Here is a 13,521-nt window from a genome sequence, read left to right as displayed (position 1 = left end):
CAAAATTGAATGTGATTTTTTTTTTAGTTCTGACACGTCGATCTTCCATCTAATCGACAACGTAGGACTAAATGGCGGTTGTTCGTCCCTCTCTATATCGGTGTGCTCAATGCTCAGTGCTTTGTGCGCTTGCTCTAGAGGTGTGAAGTCTTCTTCTCGGAATGCCTTATTCAGTCTTTGGTCTCCGGTCAGCTGTCATTTCGTAAGTCTCTCCTCTTTTTTTTTTTTAAATAAGTGTTTTAATTTAAGTTTTTGAGTTAAAATCTAGTTTAGGTTAACTCAATAGCTTTGGATTAACCTCATCTCAGGTCGACCCGAACCCTACCCTAAGACGAAACCAAACCCGACCTTACTTCAATCCCTATAATGCTTTAACCCAAACCCTAAAACCTAACTCAGGTTTGAACCAACCTAGACCTGTTCCAACATAGACCGGACCCAGCTCAGGTTTAGCCCAACCTAATTCAAATGACCTGAAACACCTCGAAACCAACCAAAAGTCCCGAAATAACGCGAAACAAGCAAAATAACTCGAAGAACCAGAAACAACCAAAATGGCCCAAAACACCCCAAAACCATCCAAATGAACCAAAATAATCTGAAGCCACCCAAATGACCCGAAACACACCAAAGCCACCCAAATGACTAAAATAACCTGAAACCATCGAAGTCACCCAAAACACCCAAAAAATACCCAAATGACTCAAGCACCTTAAAACTACCCAAATGATCCAAATCAAATGCAAAACTATCTCGGGTCAATCCAATTTAACTCAGATCAACCCAAATCAAACTCTAACCTATTCGGGTCAACACAAACCAAATTCCAAACCTACCCAAGCCAAACCAAATCAAACCCAAACCTACTCTAGGCAACCCAAGTCAACCCGAGTCAACTTAAATCAAACACAAATCTACCTTAGTCAACCCAATTTAAACCTGAACTACCCCGAATTAGCTAAAGTACAATATAATGCTATAATTTTGTTATTTCATGGATGTCTCCATGTTCTATTATGTTATTCCACATTTTTTCTTATGTTATTTAATGTCTTTCATGTTCTATTGCATGATTTATTATGTTTTCCATATTTAAAAATAACAAAAAATAAAAAATAAAAAAATGATGAAAAATGAAAATAAAACAAAAATAAAGGACGGAAGCGCCTTCAAGGTGGCTTTCTTCTCAAACAAAAAAAAAACAAACCTAGAAAACCTTGATTATCCAACTTGACTAATAAGATCTAAGAATTGAAACAAATGATTAACTAAATATAGAACTTCAAATATTAGTTAAATGTACCAAGATAAAGAACTGAAATAGAACCTTGGCAGATTCAACATGAACCCTAGGTTAGCTAACGTAGCCACCATAACTTAAGGCCATATACCTACCCTATATTAGTATGAGTAATCAATTAAAGTACCAAGATAGAATTAAGGACTAAGACATGCAAAACACCTAAACCTACCCCCTAAGACTAAAAGGAATGTCGTAGAGGGATGTAGTCTATAGTTACTGACAAAGAGTTTAAATTCAACGTTTCATCTAAAAATCTTTCCTACCTTACTCTATAGTATAAGGGTTCTGATTAATTCATGTCTATCAACTTAAATATCATTTATTCACCTCGTAAACCCTATCTAATTAGTTTAAAAAGCATTCCAATCCTTTCAAAACCATCTCATGGATATGAGACCTACTTTACTGGAAAATCAAGCTTTTCTATCCTTTTGAGCTCAAATCCTTTAAGTTTTTTCATAATTCGACTCATTATATTAACCGAGAGCTTTCTTTAGGATTCCTGACCTTAGAGATGTAATTAACTACGAGGGATTGCCCTTGTAGGAAGCAAGACCCCATAATTAAAGTAATCTTATCTTAATTGGTTTCGTAGACCGGAAGAAGGCTTTTATCATTCGGGTGGTTAGGTCAATTTCTTAGGTAATATGCTATTACAGTCATTGTCTACAACATTTGTGGTAGAGTACAATCTTTGTAGCAATCAATTATGGCTTTTGTGGTTTGTTATCACTATTATCACCAATAATTACAACCTGGTTGCAGCTATTATCACTGGACTATTGTTGTACATCTATGATTATCAACTTTATAATTCAATCTTCTCTATTTTAGAAGAAGAGTGGGCCAACGTACCTACAATCACATAGTGGACTGCTTTAACTAGACTAGGGCCCATGGCTTTTCCCTTGTAGGGATTTTACACTTAAAATTTCCTAGTATCTACTCTTGTTTTCTTTTTTTTATATATGTGTGTGTGTGCGATCTTCGTGTAAAGCTAAGACTTTAAATTATCACTCTACTACCGTGAATCTTCTGGCAGACAACAAATTCAATCAACATGGTAAAATATCGATGGGTTTATTAATCATTGAATTGGCTAATGAATTGATTCACTAGTCATCAAAATGACACAAAGTGAACCTAGTTAATGTGACCTAATTTTCAAAATATTTTCAATAACTATGTGGATTATATAAGAAAGGCTCCCCTTAAGGATGTAATCAAGTCAAGTTTGTGGTGGATTGGACTTTTCTTATTTGTATTATAAGTTGTTTATATTTGGTTTAAGTTCAAGCTGACCTTTCACATATATGTTCATACTTAGATTCAATGTCGCAATCGAGCCGAGTCAAGTAGAGTATGTCATGGATTGGACTTGGCATGGTTGATTCATAAGTCGTTCTTTTTTAAATCGAGCTTAAGTTGAGCATTCACATATAAATTCATATTTGACTTGCTGAAATTTTTTAATGATTATATTTGATTTATATTTGACTTGCTTATATCAATTGAACAAGCTAAAAATTTGAATGAGTACCTCATTTTTCATAAAAAAACAAATAACTAAATTTGTACTTAAATTTTCATATAAAACATGTTAATAAACTAAAAATTCTAATGAGTTTTTTTTCAAATAAAATAAATAAATAAATACAAATTACAAATTAGTTCATTGAAATTAAAAAACTAAAAAAGACTTACATTAAATTTATATGAATATTGATATTAAATTTTACTAAGTTACTATTAAATATACAATTAAATAAGTTTTAGTTAATAGAATTTTATTTAAATAATATATTTTATAATTATAGAACATTTAATAAATTACTTTTTGGACAACAAATGATTTTGTTCATGAACTTTAATAAACAAGTTAGATTGCGTTTAAATTTAACTCGTTTAACCCCTAAGTAAGAAAAAAAAAAAAAAGGGTTCAAACTTGTTTATTTATTAATTTAAACTAACATGATCAAGTATTAATTAAGCTGAGTTTAAATTGCTCAACAAGTGCATTGGCTCATTTGCACTCTTCTTACATTGCTTGTTCAAATTATTTAATAATCATGCCTAGCATGTACTTTACCTGTTTATATTAACTAAACGAACTCTTCAACTAGTTAATAACAAGTTAAACTTTTAAATGAGAACTTGATCTTCATATATAATTAATAGCAAATAATTTTATAAATCTAAACAATCAACCAATCAAATAAAACTTTAATTAGTATCTAACTAGTTTACACAAAATAAATAAAATTATATATAAATTAAACGTAAATTTTGTTGTAATAAAATAATATAAATAGGTACTAACAAATTATATCATAAAAAAAAAACAGTAATAAGCATATTGATAGTAAGTTATAAAATTTTACAATTAAATATATAATTAAATAATTTCTAATTAATAGAATTTTATTTAAATAATATATCAATATGAGTTATCATCAAGCTTCTTATAGAGAATTTAACAAATCACTTAACAATAAATAAGATTATTCATGAACATAAATAAATAATTTAGTATCATGTTTATATTTGACTCATTTAACATTCGAATGTTTAAAAAACTTATTTATTCACTAATTTGAATAAATTTAATGGAGCATTTATTGCTCTTCATGTGCATCAAATTCATTTACAGACCTAGCTCCACCCTTTGAAAACTAGAAGTTGTTCACACAGCACTAGGAGTCGAGTATAAATTTAACATATTCACAATTTGTCACATCAATTAACACATAAGAAATAATTTGATTTCATAACTAAATAAATAAATAATCTCAATAAATATGAATACAATTATAAAAAAAATTAAATAAAAACATGGCATGAGGAAAATTATGGGCACATTTTATTTCAATTTCACTGGATATCCTAAACAAGTTTCTTTTTTCATTTGAAACAGTTTTAGGAAGCATAGCAATTTTTCAAAAATTCCATATTACTCCCTTTCAAGGCCAAGCTAGAAGAAACACTTAAAGAGAATACACCTTATTTTGTAAAACTAATCAGCAATGCATCTAACAGCAAAATGAACTAAAGCTTGGCCTCTTTCCTCACATTAGAAAGAAAACTTGAACAACATGTCATGTTTGTAAACCTCCCCAGGGTTCACAATCTGAGAGGGAAACTGAGGGTGGTTTACAGCATCAGGAAACCCTTGTGTCTCCAAGCATAAGCCTGCATACCTCCCATATATCGCCCCTCCTTTGCCTTTAACATCATTTAGATAATAAGCAGTGTAGAACTGCACTGCTGGTTGGTTTGCCCAAAGCTCCATCGATCGGCCAGACCGATGATCTTTTACAATTGCAACCTTCCTCATTCCATCACCATCGACAACATAGTTCACGTTATAGCCACCCTCAACTTCGTTGATTCGGCTTTCAATGGTGTTCGGGTTGCGAAAGTCGTAAGGGGTGCCAAATACTGAGGAGATGGTGCCGATAGGGATGCGATGATCATCTTGTGGTGTAAGGTTGGAGGCAAAGATCTGGACAGTGTTGGATAAGATTGTGCCGGAGCTATGGCCACCGAGGTTCCAGTAGGAATGTTGGAGAAGATTTACGGGTGTCGCTTTTGTTCGTGGTGTAGCTTCCATGGTGACACTGAGCTCATAAGCACCAGAGATCCTGTAGGTCACATAGACATCTAGATCGCCCGGGAAACCTGATCAATAGTTTTGATTTGTGTGAGAATTGCTTCTATGTATCAATATTAAGCACTGAATCAGAAAATTTAGATCAGCCAAGATTTGAAAGAACATGGTATGACAAGGTTCCTTGCACAGTTGAAAGGAAAACTACAAGCTAGACTAGAAATAAAATCACTTGTATATTTATCCCATCATGAGGACTAATTTGAATTGCATAAAATGATGATAATCACATTGTATTATGGTGGAAAAACAATTAATTTTCAATTTTTCTTTACATTTTAAGAAAATAAATTATTTTAAGAGAAAATTACCTGCATTTTATAGAAAATTTTAATATTTATGATAATATGTATAAGCTAGAAAATAGCTACAAGGATGATGGATTCCCTTGTCATGATCATCGTTGTTATATTCTCAATCAATGGATGCCAACCATTTATCTCTTCCTCTACTTCCTTAAGACTAATTATTCCTTGCCCAATAACCAAGCAGAAAGAGAGATTATTTGGTTCAGTGGCATCGATAATATCATGTTATATTTTTTTTAAAATGTCAACTATTTGATTTACTCGTATCTTTAAATAACACTTCTGAAACAATAATTGCCTCTTACATTTACTAACATGATATGTGGACCGACATCTAATGTGAAGATATTATTTGAAGAATTATGCTGCTGGTTTTTAAAACATATAGCATTAACATCTCAAAATATAATAGGGGCATTTACATACATACATAGCACATAATTCTTATGTATTAACATATCTCACAGCTAAACATTCATATTTACATGGATATCACTCAAATCTTTAACATCACATAAAAAATATTACTATCACTATCTTTTTAAAAGTGAAATACAACTTTTCATGCATGAGTATATGACACAAGGTGTAATAAATGTAAATATCAAATTTTGAGAGTTGGATATGTAAATACATAATAATAGCGTGATATGTATGTAAATTTCCCCTTAACATTTAACCCAGCACATACCAATAACATTGAACTAAAACAGCCTCTGAAACAACTGATTGAATTGTTTGGATTTAGTCGAGTGTTGAGAATTGGACCGTATTTAGGCTCCTATTGATAAAAAGAGAATATCGAAGAAGTTTAGGGGTTTATTTGTAAAACATTGTGATACCCTATTTAATCTCATATTATGAATGTACAGATGAGGTATTTTGAGATATTCTTTCTTTATAGTATCAGAGCCTAACATAGGCGCCTCACGTCTTCGCCTTCCCAGACTGCGATTGTATTGCAGGGTTCTCTCACGTCTTCGCCTTCCCAGATCACGACTGTATTGTAGGGTTGGGGATTCTCAGATCGCATCCTTGCCTTTCCAAATCGATAGTGATTGTATCAGAGGGTTCATCCTTTCTAGATCGTGAATGTATCATAAGTTCGGTCACATCGTCGCCTTCCCAACGCGACGGTCTCATATGGATCAGTCACAAAGTGTTCTCTGTCCGTTGTGATATAGAAGTAGCTTTCCCAACAGCATCATGAGGGATTCGAGCAGGAGAGGGCATCTACGATTTGCAGTAAGAGGAAGAAGTGGAGTGGCACTGTGCAAGGACAGGGGGAGGCGAAAGAGAGGAGCAGCAGGGAGAGATGTGTGACTTTTGTGTACGGGATGTGGAGTGGAATGAGAGAAAGAAAAGTTGATGAGAAGGATCTCAATCTTGAATGTGAAGTACATCAAGATCGGGTCAAGAAGAATAAGAAATTCGCGTGTGATTTAAACGCGGATTCTTGTGATTAAGAATGTCAGGAGAAAGAGAGTGCAAGAGGTAACTGATTTGGCATCCAGCAAAGATAGATCCTAAGGTTCTGAAGGTCTTGATCGGACTCAATAGGGAGCTAGCATCTCGACGAGAGCCACTACCTCAGCATGTGCTCCAACCCAGATGAAGTTAGATCTCCCTTTTGTGGATCTAAAGCTTGATGAACCAACCATGGATCTGAGTTCGTATCATCGACCTCTACAAGGGAAGAGATTATAGGGATATCTGACGGGAGCCAAGGCTGAGCCAGAGGGTGACAATGTTGAAGGGGATGAGTGGAGGACCACACACACCTTACTTTACACCCAACTTCTCAACTTGATGGTTATATTGATTGTCTCATCAATAAATGTCATTCAAAAGGTGAGAGATAAATGGTCAAAGCTGAAGAAGATTTGTGCTGGGATGGAGAAACACATGAGAGTGTTACAAATTCAACGTGAGATAGAAGAGTGGGACATGGTTATAGATTGATTCAGGAATACACCATAGATTTGGAGCGACTATGTGCAAATCTTAATCACTTCTCACCAATGTCGAGTTGTGGTGGTCCAAAATGCAACAAATGGAAGATCATTACAAAAAAGGGGACTATGCAGTTGTTGAACCATCTGAACTTGACCTTTAATCAGAGAAGATTAGTCCTAGCACAAACGACTATCCCTTCGCTAGATGAGTTCATTACTGCAATGACATAGGAGAAGAGTCATATGAAGCTACACTCTGAGCCTGGTGGACTTCCAGGCGCGCGATCAGCGTTGGCTACCTCAAGCTCATGTATTATAGGTGTCCATAGGGAGATGTCAAGTACAACAACTACAATGAAGTCAAGCATCTAAGCAAGTCTTGTCCTAGGCCACCTTAGGAAAGAGAGACAGATGGAGGTCGTGGTCGTGATCATGGCTTTGGTTGTCGAAAAGGTGGAAAATGAGGCTACCAAGAAAATTTATTGGCGTCAAAGGAGAGACAGATAAATGTGGTTCTTACTAATGAGTATCTACTTACTAATGAGTATCATGAGTGTCTAAAGTTTTTGAAAAAGAAGCAAAAAGTGGCGGGAGATGAGGTTGAGAATGCTTTCAACCGGTCGTCATCAAAAGGTAACGTTGTCACTTATACTCATTCTAACAAAGAAACTTGTGATGCACATGCTCTTAGCTCTATTTCCACCACAGGATCTTTAAAATGGCTAGTAGATTCTGACACATCTCACATGTGATAAGTAATGTTAGAGAGTTTTCTTCTTATATTCCCTTAGCACTACTATAGAGCATCTATATCGCTGATGGTACATCATAGCCTGTAGTTAGTAAGGATATAGTTGGGGGTACCAATTATATGACTTTGTCCAATATTTTACACGCTCCTTCTTTTCCAATGAAACATTTATCCATTAGTGTCATTATTCTCTAACTAAAATATATCATTTTTCTTATATTCCTAAGGTGATCTTCCAAGAGAAAATGAAGGGTCTGATACTTGGGACTGGACAAGGAATAGTGGACTCTGATACTTAGATTGAGAGGGGATGGACTCAACTTTGACATCCATGATAGTTATGGAGTGGGAGAATCTGAAAGGAGTGTAGAGGATGTGTTGCTGCTACAACACAAATGAATGAGACACTCTTATTTTAGTTTATTGAGTAGGTTGTATAATTCGTTACATGAAAAGAAAAATAAACAAAAGCTAGTTTGTGAGTTTCACAACCTTACTAGGAGCTCTTATATTAGTTATTGGAATAGAAGTTCTGGTGCATTTGATTTGGTTCATTCTGATATTTGAGGACCTTATTTCTACAAGATCTATGAAAGGATATCAATATTTTGTGACATTTATTGATTGTTTTTCTTATGTTTATTGATTATATTTGATGAAAAATAAGAATGATGGTTTTATTGTTTTAAGGACCTCGACAAGACAATCTAGACTCAATATGATGCAGCTGTGAATGTATTAAGGTCTGATAATAGGACAATGTATACTGACAAAGCATTTGAAGAATATTTGTCAGTCTAAGGAATAAGCATCAAACCACACGTCCATACATACCAAAAAAAATGATGTCAGGGAGATAAAGTATACACCTTCTAGAGATTGTATGAAATATTATGACCGCAATGAATGTCCCAAAACAATTATGGAGGCAAGCGATTTTAACAGCTGCTCAATTGATCAACAAGATGTTGAAAGGAGATAATAGAAGGATCTTTCCATAGAAAGTATTTGGATGTGTATGTTTTGTGAAAGATAAAAGACCATCGGTAGGTAAGCTGGATTTCGGAGTTGTGAAACGTGTGTTTGTAATTTATTCTCCTACCCATAAGGGGTATGTCTATTGAAGCTCGATAGAAAAAAGACTGTTTGTGAGCTTGAATATGTCATTCAAAGAATTTGAATCGTACTACACCCAGAATGTGACCTCACCCTTTGGTGACTCATTAGATACTGGATATATGAGGCAATGCGATGTGAGTAGCAATGGTGAGAGTAGTACATGAGGGAGAAATGTCTTGTCTTGTGATGTAAGATGAATCAGTTAAGGAATCATAAATGAGGAGAGTGAACTCAGAGGTGGTGGTATTCAAGCTAAATGTGAACTAAGAGTGTATACACGAGAAATGAAACAAAATAAGGGAATGATGCATGCAATGCCACTTGTGTCAGCTAGTCTCTTGTCTCGGTCTTCCTTAAATCTTAAGACACCTACACCATTTACCTCCAACTCAGAACTCTCAGGTGATATGATTCCTTTTTCTCCTCCTAACCCCTCAACTTTAATGAGGACCTATCACAACAATGTGGGACATCCTCCCTATCGTTTTGGGTGATAACATGACATTGCTAACTTTATTTCATATTCTGACATATCACAATTGCATGGAGCATTCATTGAATCTTTGGACACAGTTTCTATACCCAAGTATTGGCAGGTTGCTAAGGAGGATCTCAAATGATAAGTTGCTATGCATGAGGAACTTAGGGCTCTCAATAAAAATCGAACATGAAAGATAGTGCCGCTACCAGCAAGAAAAAAATAGTTTGGTATAAGTGAATCTTTACAGTGAAGCAAACTTTAAAAGGGAAGGTGGAGCAGTACAAAGCACGATTGGTGACGAAAGGGAGCAGACATTGACTATGATGAAATCTTTACAACAGTTAAAAAGATGAGAACAGTGAGAGCAGTGGTTTCTCTTGCAGTGACTGATGAGTGGAGGTTACACCAACTCGATGTGAAGAATGCATTTTTTCAAAGTGAGTTATTGGAGGAGGTATGTATGGAGATATCATTAGGATTCAGTACCAATTCATACAGTGGGCAAGGTGTGTAGGCTCAGAAAATCACTGTATGACTTAAAGCAGTCACCTTGAACCTGGTTTGAAAATTATAAAAAGCTATGGTGAACATGGGATATCAGCAGATCAATGCACATTCTTTCAATAGCATGAATGTCACACCACTGTAATTGTTGTGTATGTTACTGACATCATTGTCACTAGTGATGATGCGGCATAGATTGTCAACTAAGGGTAAGATTGGGCAATGGAGTTAAGGTAAAGAATATTAGACAACTCAGATTATTTATTGGAATTGAAATGGCCCCTTAACCTAAAGGGATAGTCTTTTCTTAAAGAAAGTATGTACTAGATCTTCTCAAAAAAATAGGCATGTTGAGGGTGTAAACCTGCAGTCTCTCCAATTGACCAGAAGGCCAAGTTGATTGCAGAGACAGAAGAAACGATTGATCGTGAGAGGTACCAAAGATTTGTGGGATGTCTGATCTATCTGTCACACTCAACCCGACATCTATTTTGCAGTAAGCATGATGAGCCGCTATATACATGACCAATGAAGAGTCATATGGATGCAGTGTATCAGATTCTGAGGTACCTGAAGAGTGCGCTCGGGAAGAGGTTGATCTTCAAGAAGAACGGGCATATAAACATTGAAGTCTTTTGTCACTGATTGGACGAGTTATGTAGATGACAGAAGATCCACTTCGGAATACTACATGTTCGTAGGAGGCAACATGGTCCCTTGAAAGAGCAAGAAACAGGTTGTAGTAGCGAGGTCAACAACAGAGGCAAATTATAGGACCAAGGTCTTAGGAGTTGCTGAGATGATGTGGCTGAGAGCCTTGTTGGTCGAGCTCAAGATGGATCAAGGAACTAAAATGAAGTTGTGGTACAACAACAAGTCAACAAGCAGTATTGCCAACAAACCAGAGCAACATGATAGAGCCAAACATGTGGAGATTGATAGATTCTTCATCAAGGAAAAGTCGAATAACAGGCTACTAGAACTAATTAATGTAGTCACTGGGGAGCAAGTGGCTGATTGCCTCCCTAAAGAACTTAGTTCATTAGATTTTTCTAGGTTATTTGACAAGATGGGCTTAGTGGATATCTTTTGCCCATCCTGAGGGGGACTGTTGATAATTGGACCTTATTTAGGGTCCTATTGGTAACAAGAGAATATCAAAGAAGCCTAGGAGTCCATTTATAAAACGTTGTAATACCTTACTGAACCAAACACATACCAATAACATTGAACTAAAAAAGCCTCTAAAACAACTGATTGATTTGTTTCGATTTAGTCGAGACCATCAAGTCCGGAATGAGCCAAGAACATTCATGTGTAACAATTTAAAATCACAGAATGTACACCCCTAGTAATAATTAGATAAAATCTAAGACGGCATACCTTGTTCTTTGTTAAAACTGTAATAATACAATTTTATGTAGGGGAATTCACCATCAACCTTCTCCTTGACTGTCCAAATGACAAAGCTGAATCCTCTATGCCCCCCTGATCAGAAGAAAGGCAAAAATAGACAAAGCTTTAGTTATATAAAGCGCCATTTGTATAAATTTTGCAATTTAGTTTTACCATGAATGCTGTTTTTTCCATCGTTGGGATATAATCTATATGCAGTTCCATTCAGAACAAATCGAGCCCCTGAAATTCTGCTGCCAACCCTCCCCACCAATGCACCAAAATAAGTAGTCCCATGCTGAATATAAACAAAAACTGTGGTTAACTCTCACAAGAAAACATGAATTGCAGTAATTGAGAAACAATTAGTTTTTGTGCCGCAGATTAACCAATAAAAATGTAAGAAAATCGGCGGTCTTATCTGATTAACAACTTAATTGTAAATGCAATTCCAGCCTCTTTTCTGGATTCAAGCCTAAAATTTTGTAGTGATTTCATATAAAATAGGTCAAATTTTTTATCCATGGGCAGACTAGCTCTAATAAATCTAACTGGTGAATTACACCACAGGACTAGAGCAAAGTACAAAAGAAGCCTTTCAATGAACAGCATTTACTAATCAGTTTTTTCTTGAAATCCCGAATTCATCTCAGTTTTTTCTTGAAATCCCGAATTCATCTCAGTTTTTTCTTGAAATCCCGAATTCATCTCAGTTTTTTCTTGAAATCCCGAATTCACTAAATCCTGATGTTGATAAGATTTAGTGAATCAAAACTTACAGCATTTACTAACCAGACAGCAGCTTTCTACGAAGGGGATACCCTCTCAGACACCTTTCAATGAACAGTAATCCGGAACGGAGCAAAGAGGGAAAATTACTGATGTTTCAAACCTTTATATTATGCTAGCCTTGAAGTATAAATAGACATAAATTCCCGTACTCTTGACCGAAGCAGGTAAAAGAAGGAAACAAAAAGGAAATAATCAGTTAAGTCAATCCAAAGCCATAAATCGTACAATATATGGACGAATCCCTTCATAGCCCAGTACAACATCATCTAACTTTCCTGAAAAGTGCAATATTGATTATATTCAGATGTAATAGTCACTAATGAAATTAATGCACCAAAAAAAAATAAGCAAAAAGCATTTTTTTAAAGGTTTCTTTGCATTTAAGCGAAAAACAATGTAGATAAAACTTGCCGTAGGAATCTGGGAGGATAACCGAGAGGATTGTGGCTCCCCAGTTGGTAATCTTAACTGAGAAGTTTCCTTTCTTAAGCTCATAGATTCCCACTGTTTTCTTCGGTGTTGCAGAGGAAGAGCCCAGCAGGAGAAAAGCTGTCAGGGAAAGGAGGAGAAGTACTTGGGATTTAGCCATAGAGCTCCTCATTAGCGAGGAAAAATTGGCAATGTGAAGACGAGGAAGAAAGGCAGGAGAGTTTGGGAGGTTTAAAGAGTCGAGTGTTTGGAGTAATTCTTTGTTTATAACATTAAATATTAATAAATTGTTACCATCGTTTTTAATTGTTCAAAAGGATTGCTGTTTATAAATAAAACACTCACTTTCGTCAATTTTATAAGTTAAGCCTCAGCTAATATTTTTCATTTTTATTAAATTCACAATGGCTTGATGGTGGCATGCACAAATGCATTGGTGTCACAAGTTCAAAAGTGCTTGATTTGTAAATAGTAATATTTTAGATGCCTGTATGTAGTTATCCCTTAAAGAAATTGTTTCTTAATTTTAAAAAAAAACGACAAACTGTGGACTTTATATTAAATTCGCTTGGTGGCCTATCTTTTTAGAAGATTTGCAAATATAAAACAAATTTTGAATGCATTTTTATTTTCTAAAATCTAATTTTTTTATAATAATTTATTAGGCATTTTAATTTCTAAAAAGCATTAAAAATAATATATATAGGAGAAATGATGCAATATGCAACATTATATTTCTATCCATTTTCTTATGAATCGTTACAGAATATTTTAAGTATTTTACATATGTGAGTTTCTTGCTCGACTTAGTTATGAT

The 13,521-nt window shown here is 34.9% G+C and overlaps 1 protein-coding gene across 1 annotated transcript; it reads right to left on the bottom strand.

The window, feature by feature from the left end:
* Positions 1 to 4,187: 4,187 nt before the first annotated feature.
* Positions 4,188 to 12,928, bottom strand: LOC110022484 (aldose 1-epimerase-like). Its single transcript, XM_020721446.1, has 5 exons — positions 12,687 to 12,928; positions 12,501 to 12,550; positions 11,658 to 11,781; positions 11,472 to 11,576; positions 4,188 to 4,981 (listed from the first exon to the last, which is right to left on the bottom strand). The coding sequence occupies exons 1-5, from the start codon at positions 12,874 to 12,876 to the stop codon at positions 4,374 to 4,376; spliced, it is 1,077 nt and encodes a 358-aa protein (XP_020577105.1). The 5' UTR covers positions 12,877 to 12,928; the 3' UTR covers positions 4,188 to 4,373.
* Between the last annotated feature and the right edge of the window lie 593 nt (positions 12,929 to 13,521).

This window comes from Phalaenopsis equestris, unplaced genomic scaffold, assembly GCF_001263595.1.
Source record: "Phalaenopsis equestris unplaced genomic scaffold, ASM126359v1 Scaffold000192, whole genome shotgun sequence".
NCBI lineage: Eukaryota > Viridiplantae > Streptophyta > Magnoliopsida > Asparagales > Orchidaceae > Phalaenopsis > Phalaenopsis equestris.
Note: the sequence above shows the minus strand (reverse complement) of the source record. Positions and strands in the feature narration are given on the sequence as shown.

What these genes read in the sequence shown, in the direction of transcription:
- LOC110022484 (XM_020721446.1), bottom strand. Translation starts at nt 12,876, where the DNA reads ATGAGGAGCTCTATGGCTAAATCCCAAGTACTTCTCCTCCTTTCCCTG. An exon ending in TATCCTCCCAGATTCCTACG is followed by an intron (nt 12,551 to 12,686) that starts GCAAGTTTTATC and finishes TGCACTTTTCAG; the next exon opens with GAAAGTTAGATGATGTTGTA. An exon ending in CAGTTTTAACAAAGAACAAG is followed by an intron (nt 4,982 to 11,471) that starts GTATGCCGTCTT and finishes ACTATTGATCAG; the next exon opens with GTTTCCCGGGCGATCTAGAT.